At 30.9% G+C, this 9,175-nt stretch overlaps 1 protein-coding gene across 2 annotated transcripts; it reads right to left on the reverse strand.

Moving 5' to 3' along the window:
- Positions 1–283: 283 nt before the first annotated feature.
- On the reverse strand, positions 284–3,450 carry LOC139845237 (tubby-like F-box protein 10). 2 transcript variants are annotated; one of them, XM_071835490.1, is made up of 6 exons: positions 3,254–3,450; positions 2,996–3,039; positions 1,890–2,297; positions 1,718–1,805; positions 1,442–1,574; positions 284–1,172 (listed from the first exon to the last, which is right to left on the reverse strand). In XM_071835490.1, exons 3-6 carry the CDS (start codon positions 2,235–2,237, stop codon positions 431–433), a joined length of 1,311 nt encoding a protein of 436 aa, XP_071691591.1. In that variant the 5' UTR covers positions 2,238–2,297; positions 2,996–3,039; positions 3,254–3,450; the 3' UTR covers positions 284–430. The 2 variants fall into 2 exon arrangements, with proteins under 2 accessions (XP_071691591.1, XP_071691590.1); XM_071835489.1 differs by having other exon boundaries at positions 1,442–1,577.
- Between the last annotated feature and the right edge of the window lie 5,725 nt (positions 3,451–9,175).

Here is a 9,175-nt window from a genome sequence, read left to right on the forward strand (position 1 = left end):
AAACATTGGTTGGGATCTTTCAAAAGTTATTGGATTTTCTCTGTTCAGGTTATCCGAAACGCAGAGTATCTTTATATTTTTTGATGTATGCGGTCTATCCGGAACAGTCCGTCACCCAAACCTTGACCACCTCAAAATTTGAACCTGTTTGGGGATCTTTCGGGTGCTTCAAATTAACCAAAATGCATATGCACTTAAACGATGATAGTAACAAAAGATCATATCTTATGTGAGAAAAATCTTACAAACTGCAAGACCAATAATAGTTTCTGAATGCAAGAAGAAAAAAGGAAAATGTTAATGAGATTTCACTTCCAAAACCTAATAACATCAATAACAATTTCATTAACATAGATGATAGTACACAAAAGAAATGGGCAACAAAGACTAATTCTAAATTTAGTTTTTTGGTTTTTTTATGTTTTATCTTCTATTCACACGCTAATTTGGTGTCGAAGCTGCTTAAACATATAGCAAAAGCTTGAAATGCAGATAAAGGGTACCGGTAATCCATTGTGAACATATCTTTCCCTACTTTTCCAAACTGCAGGATGACTTTGTCATGCTCCGGTTGAGCTGGCTGAGAAGTCGCAGCAGACGATGGTGCTGCCGCCACTGCTGGCGGCGGTTGGGCGGCAATCAGCTGAAAGTTCTTCACAGAGGCAATCGTCACGCGTCCCTTGAAATTCAAACACCAACATTGCAGCTGTTCATGCCACCTAGGCACCTTGTTTTTCAGAACCAAGGGCATTTTTGACTTTTCACTATCTGGCACGTCATTTGATATGGCAGCACCGACAATTTCGGAAAATCTGGAGCTGCTGAAATCGGTTGAACGATCTAGTGATTTCGAGAACGAAATGCTGCGAAAAGAGTCCTCGAGTGAACGTGGAGGAAGAAGAGTATCTGGCTGACCTGGCACATAACCACCTGGCTCAAGTGCTGAGTTGGGAATTGAATGCATGATACAGTGCATCCTACGTGGGCCCCTTGTACCAAGCACGTTAAGCTCGTAGGTGATATGAGCAATACTGTAACTTCCGGTTGGTACTTTTGGTGAGACTTTTTTGGAATAAAACCTTCGACTCGATCTACCTGGCGCTGGGATAAGGGCTCCAGAAGGTGGTGGTTGGGTGTCATATATTATAAACTTCGTTCCAAGAAAATTAGATCTGAAACATGATTACAAGTTATGAATAATGCTATTACATGATTTTTACATTTGAAATAGATGACTTAAGAGATGGGTATGCAATATCAATTTTGGGCGACTGTCAACCTATTTGACCCATTACCATTTACCCGAGTTCTTTTATTAACTAGTGCGAGATTGAACAAAACCCCAATCAATCCATTAAACAACATAAGGATTTAAATTTCCAGTACTACCCAAAACTGTAAGAAGAGGAACTATTTTAATTTATTAATTTAATTTATATACCTGAGTTTGCCCATATAAGTAGTGCTTGACCTTGATATATTATCGGCATCCATGGAGATAACATATTCAGTGCAAGTAGTCCTTCGAGTTCTTTTAGCTGAAAGCAAAAACTTCCCGTTCTCAACTAGCAAAGCTGCTGCAAACAAAACCAAATGTCAGTCCACTATCATAAATTTCAAGTGTGACGCAACCCTAAAATACCTTGCAAAAAATAAAAAAATTCGCACAAATCGAGCCAGAAAAAAGGGAACATAAACACAATTCTAAAACACTCACCTGGGCTAAGACACAAGTAAAGATGATATGTCAAGTTTGATTTATCCCTCTTAATAAAACACTGAATTGTAGTGTCACGAGGTCCCGGCTGAAAACATAATAAATAAATCTTAGTACCCAAATCTTAAAACTTGCATCTTTAAATAGAAAAGAGTTGGTAATCATCAAACACCTGCTTTAGGGAAACTGGGAAAGTAAGCTTTCCGCAAGTTTCGGGCACTGTAACAATTTCTTTACACATACTCCTCCATGATTTACATACAGCAGCACAAGCGACGACATGTTTTCTTTCTGGCCAAGTACTTTCACTCTCTTCCAACCTTTTAATCACGTCGTACAGGAGCTCGGGAGGTAAATTAGCCCACCGACTGTTTTGTATAATAAGAGAAGCTACTAGATTATCATTCAGATCATTAACGCACCCTTGAGACTTTCCTCGGGTGAGCTTAATATCAAAACTACGCCTTGATAAGCTCCCGAATCCATCCCTAACGTCACGAACTATGCTACGGAACGACATTCGAATATAAAAGGGAATCTTTTCGTATGGAGATCACAAGAAATTTGACATTGGATGTTGCTGCAAGATAGTTGGCAGTTTGTGAATCATAAAGGATCAAAAGTAATATGATTATAAAGGTGGAGAAGAGAATATAGATAAGCAGAAAAGACAGCTTCACATGGGGTTAAAGTGGGCTAAATTGCATACTTTTATCAGGGATTGACTTTTTCCCCCAATTTTAAGACTTACTTTAAAGTTTCAATCTAAATCTAAAGTTAGCTCAAATTATAGAACTAATCGTTGAGCGAATCCTAAGACCTCATGTAGTCTATGGTCAACGGCGTCCTATTTTGGTGTTTTACTTTGCAAAATTTTGATCTTTGTCGCTTTAACCTATCTTACAAAATGGAATAAGATAATAGAAAATAAATTGGGAATTTAGCATCTAATTACATGGTCAAAACTGCTGTGTTACTTCAACTGAATGCAAACCTCAAGTCAACATAAATGTTTTGCAATGAAAAAGTCAAAGTTTAACAACCATGAATCTTGAAAACTGGTGATAGGAGATGAGAATCAATTATATGAGCAGATTCTCAATAGCACCTTGAACAACAGCTGCATTAGATTCTCATGTCTTCCAGAATAAATTAAAAAAAAAAAAAAAAATCAAAGTCTCAAACTTTGCTTAAACTTAAAGAGAGAGAATATTTTGAACTCAGAACAAAAACATTCACAAATTACAAATTTGTATAAATAGCAAGGTAACAACCAACCTGATGATATATCAAATGAGCACTCTGAGAGCTGCAACCAAGATCTGAAGAAACCAATTCAAAATCAAACATAAAATGTCAACATATGCACAAAACGAATATAATATAAAATGAATTAGTAATAAAGATTCAAACTTTGCCCTTAAACATCATAGCGATGCCTTAGAAAAACTACAAAAATTAAAGCAAATAAAATAGAGTAAAAGTATATTAAAAAAAAAAAAAAAAATGCAAGATCAGAGATCTATACAACTATACCTTAAGCCAAAAGACCAAAATCTTGAAACTTCAAGTGGCTCTGTAAAATATTGGTTGAGGAATTTTCACAAACAGGTGGCAGGCAATAAGAAAATCATACTAAAAAAACAACATTAAATCTAGCTCAAATAACCAGAGTGGGAACAAAAGTAAGGAAAAAATCTACGGATATAAAGTATAGATTTCTTTTAGGTGTATATAAAGTATAGATTTCTTTTATATGCTAATCAAAAAGGGGTATCTGATAGTATATGATAAATAATTAATTTATTTAATATTTAATTAATGATATTTTATTTATATTTATATTTATAGATATACTCCGTGTAATAAAATGCCGACTGCTTACATATGTAACACAATTCAACTAAAACACGTATATGTTCATTTACTCCGTATATGTATATTGTAGTAATAGCTTATAAAAAAATCATTCTCAAATTTTTAACTAGATGGAGGAGTTGTGTTATTTGGCCATTTTCTTTGCTTTATTTTGACCCAATAATCCAAACCGGAAGACTTAATTAAATGCAGGCTGCATAAAATAAAAAACCTGTAGAATATTTTTTTATCTATATACTAGTTTTTGAGCTCGTGCGTTGCACGGCTACTCAAAATCTGTTTAAAGATTAGTTATATAAAAACATAATTTTTTTTTCTCCATCGATCTTGGTTCACAATAATGACATATAAATGAATAATGACACAATAATGAATATGTATCGTAAGTGGTCTACTAATTCACAATAATGAATTACCAGTAATAAATTGCTCTTATTTTTTTATTAATTTCTTTACTCTCTAATATTATTATTAATCATTTATATAATGTATTTTAATCACAATTATTGAGAATTTGACAAGTGTAAATTCCACTTGTCATTAACCCCTTAAAAATGGTTTTGTTGACAAGTAAGCTAAACAAATCTCTTTTTTATATAAGTATATAGATTTAAAAAAGGATAATATATACACAAAGATTATTATTATTATTAATCTTCCGTTTTATTTACATACTATCTAAAACACAAAACACTAATTCACTATTCATCAACAGTAACCAGGAGTATTTCCGTCATTTCACTTTTTTTTTTACTTCAACGATAACAGAAGCAACTTTCGTAAAAGAACCAACCCTTCAATGTTACCAAAAGATCTCGAAAAAAATTCTTTTTTATAAAAAAATCAACTACATTTTTTTCCCCTCAACGATAAAAGATGCAACTTTCATAAAAGGAACAATCCTTCAATGCTACCAAAAGATATCGAAAAACATTCTTTTTTACAAAATAGATCAACTAACTTTAAAAAGAAAAAAATGAACGCTAAACGAAGCAACTTTCGCAAAAGGAATAACCCTTCAATGTTAGATGTCGAAAAAAAAAAATTTTACAAAAAAAAAATCAAGACTTTTTTTTACTCGCATTCAAAACGGAGCCCCCGACGCGAAGCGAGGGCTCCAAAACTAGTTACAAACTAATTGTTAATCTTAGAATTAATTTTTTTTTTTTAAAAAAACAGCAAAAAAAAATTAAGTTTAGAATTAATTTAATCTTCCATTTTTTATTAGAGAAACTTATTATTATTAATCTTCCATTTTATAGAAAGTATTCACCTTATTTTATTCTTTATATCAAGTACAAACTAATTATCTACTTACAAAAATAATTATAAACTAGGGAAAATGATCAATGAATTAGTTATTTCGTTACGATTATTATTATTATTATTATTATTATTATTATTATTATTATTATTATTAAAAGCACATTACGATTAAAATGATCGATGACTTACTTAAGATTGAACCAACACACCAAGAAGGGTGAAAAAAAGCTATATATTGTATTAGGGTAGCACCAAATTGTAGACCGTTCAAGATTATCAAACTAAATTGTTAATTGTAACGTCCTCCTAATAGGGTCTGGAAGGAACGTTACTAATATCAAAACATACCAACATATTATAATAAACGAGAACAATACTAAATGATGAATTTAACTTTAATGAGTACGCAGCGGAAAATGAAATATCGTTACAATGACAGGAATAACAATATCGTAAATGTTCACATGCAGAAGTAATAAATGCGATATCTCTTGATCCTATGTCCAAGTAGCATCACATAAGCAGTAAGTATAAGAGCTTGAATCAAACAGTACCTGAGACAAAACATGCTAAAGTGTCAACCAAAAAGGTTGAGTGAAGTTCATAGGTTTAACAAAAATTTTGTCGTTGTTTTAGACCACAAGATTTAGTTTGTAAAGTTGATCTCCCGCAGGATCAAAAAGTTATGCCAATGCGTGATATTTAGACTAAACGTTCAAGTTTGCCCCATGACAAGTTGTGTCTGTCCTTGTCGGTTTAATTTCATTATTAAGTAATACAATGACTTGGTCAAATGTATCGGGGACGTTACTCCCGATAGGCCTACCCCCAATAATTAAGCATGCCGCAGCAATTAAAAATATCACTGTAGGGACTTAGTCGGACATAGCCGGGTATAACATAGTTTAACAGTTTGGTACTTGTGTCTAAAGTGTAATAAGTAAAAACAGCATGTGTCTCACCCCAAGTAAAAGTAAGTAAGTTTGTTAGCAATTAAAGAGGGGCTATGAATTCACCTTAGTAAGTAGAGAGAGTGTTATTCCTCGGAATAAAGAGTTGAACGAGTGAGCAGGAAAGTCAACCTATTGACATTTAAGAGTAGTTAATTGTTTTGCCCATGTTTAAGTTTAAGTATGTGTTTAAGTATAGTTTGTTTTACTAAGTTTCTATTCCTAGTAAGTTACTATTTTTATAAAGTTTCCATTTTTAGAAAGTTTCTTATTTTACTAAGTTTCTATGACTAGAGAGTTTCTACTTTTATCAGTGTTTTCCATTTTAGGATACTTGTCGTATTAGATAAGCTTCCAATCACCCCTTTCCCTTCGAATGGCTAATTTAGATCTAGGGGCTTGAGCCATAGGACCCTTTAAATCAGAAATCCAAACCCTCTGCCTAGAATCTCATAGAAACCATTCGTCAAGAAAGTTCGAAGATCTATACATCTCTAATACATATCCCAAAATGTTTTTATGTTACATATAAGTAGTAGGTTATAGGTGCTAGTAATAGTAATAGTGTATACATGTTATTTATTTTATTTTTAATTGCATATAATTTATAACATTATTTACATATTTCGGTAAAAATAATAACCGAAGTAAAAAGTAAAAAGTAAAAAAAATAAAAAGTAAGAAAAGAATACTTACTAGTAGTAATTCTTCAAAGAGAGAATGAGAGAAATTTTGGTGTGAGTTTGAATGAGAAATGAGGGGTATTTATACTTGAAAAAATTAGGTAAAAAGAATAAAATAATTAAAAGAAAAAGAAATATTTAATTCTTAATGGGATTTTAAAATTAAAAAGTATTAAATGTTAGGTCATGGGATAATGCACAAAATAAAATAATAAAAGTAGTTTTTCCATTAAAATTTTTAATTAAAAAGTTATTTATTTATTTATTTATTTATTTATTTATTTTTTATTTATTTTAAGGATTTTTTTATGTAAATAAACAAATTTATTTAATGTTTTTCCAAGAATATTTGTCAATAATATTTTTTTTTTTATTTTTTTTATTTTTGTTTTATTTAATTAATAAATACAAATTTTGCATAAAAATAATAAATAATTCGGTATTTTGTATTTTTAATAATAATTAAGATTTTAATTATTAAACTATAGTTTTAGTAAGTTTGTAAATATTATTACATTTATATATAATTGGATTTATTATATAGTTAAATATATAATACATTAACTAAATAATAAAAGTGATACAAAGTTTATATACTTAGTTAAATTATGTCAAATTATATAAATTAATAATATATTATTTATTTAAGCGTACATTGTTGACTAAAAATTACTATTCGGTCAATATTTAATTGTATATAACAACCCTTAATACATATAGTCAGACATATAATCCTAGGGTTAATTCAGTAATTTAGAAGTCGAAAAGTGAGGGTTGTTACAGTACCTCCCCGTTAATAAAAACTTAGTCCCGAAGTTTTAGGTAGACTTCTCGGATGCATCAGCGGTTGAGAAGAGATGGGGATATTTCTGTTTCATTTGGTCTTCACGTTCCCAGGTATGTTCGGGGCCTTGCGTGTTTTCCAAATGATAGAATATTGTTTTGTTTCAAGCGTTTAAGTCATACAAACCATAATCTCTATAGGTTCTTTTACGAAGTGCATTTTATCATTAATGCAGAGATCATTCAAAATGATGATGTTATGCAAGTCATTTCAGTAAATTGGATACATGAAATGTGTTATGAATAATATTGAGCTCATTTAAAACCTTGAGCGTTTATGCTGCAATATTAGGCAGACAAAACAGAGAGGAGTTCATGAAAATCATAGTCATGAAATTTGATAGAGATCGTCATTCTTTATAACAAGAATGATGAATTAGAGTTTTATCGACATTAAATAATATGGATAAAGTAATTCGATTATAGAAAGAGTATAAACGAAGCTATCGTAAAAGAGTAAATGAGAAAATTAAATGTTTGCCTTAACTTTTGACGTAGTTACGATTGATTTCTGGATTTCAAGGAATTAAAGAAATCTTCGAAATCTTTATAAGATTTGATTTTCCGGTAATTACATAAATTAGGATTTTCTTTAATTAAAGGCGGTGAATTGCCTCGATTGCTGTGTCTGGAATTTTTGCTATAAATTAGCTTCTTCCGTTTCATTATCTTCACCACTTATATACTTTCTTTCTCAATTCATACTTCCAAAAGTTTTGTTAATATGCTCAATCTAGTTCTTGTCTTTGACATTATATTGGTTATCGCCACAATCATCCTTCTTTTCCAACTCCCACCAGAGGAGTCTGTTTACTTCTACTATGCTCTAGAATTTATTGTGTTTTTAGTTCTACCATGTCTTTATATTGCTATACGCATTGATATACACGGTTTGTAATTTCAGTGTTGTTATCGGGATTTATATTTTCCCTTATATGTCGAAGCTTCATGCTTTTGTAAAGCAAGTAACGGTCCAGAATTCGTAGGTATGAAGTTTCGAATGATCATGATATTCAAAGCAGAAGGAAAGGTAATAGCACGATTTGATTTGTAATATTACCAGAATATCCGAAAAAGACCGAATTATCAAGAAAAATATTTTCTTGATATGTTTAGAGTTTAAATAGATAAGAGTCGTGTAACATGGCAAATGATGATTATAAAGTTTATGAATCATCATCTTCCATTAAAAATTTAGCATGACTTACTGTAATATAATCACGTTGGCCTGACGTCATTATATTATACTAACTCATGCTTCAATTTCCAACACTACTTCAAATCATTCATAATTTAAACTTGAACTTTACAGAATATAGAAACTAAAACAGTTTCCTTTATGATGTGATAAAGATATCGCAAAGAGATAATTAATTGCTGACAAGAATCGTTATAAAGATATCTTCAAAAATATAGAGGATATTTATAACGAAAGATACAGTGATATCTCAGAATTTCTAAGTTCCAATGACGAGGAAAATTCTTTTGTTTCCTCTGCATTTAATGCTACCATATCTGAATCATTGGTTATCAATCCGAGATGGATTCAAGAATTTTTTTTTTTTTTATGATTAAATGCTGATTGTAATCGTCAACAGATCTAATGGTTAACTAATAGGCGTTGTTGATGATAATTTCGGTGGTTTGATGTGATAATTCATCATAGAATACGAATGAATATAATTCATGAATGTAGTGATCTTTAGGAAGATAACACCTGCTAAAGCTTTACTTGAATTCTGGTATGTTAATTTCAGAATGTGTAATTAAATTTGTATGAAAATGATTGTGTATCACAGTGAAGGCAGTGAGTATAATTAATGATTTATGAATCGAAA

The sequence above is a fragment of the Rutidosis leptorrhynchoides genome, chromosome 4 (assembly GCF_046630445.1).
Source record: "Rutidosis leptorrhynchoides isolate AG116_Rl617_1_P2 chromosome 4, CSIRO_AGI_Rlap_v1, whole genome shotgun sequence".
Taxonomy (NCBI): Eukaryota; Viridiplantae; Streptophyta; class Magnoliopsida; order Asterales; family Asteraceae; genus Rutidosis; species Rutidosis leptorrhynchoides.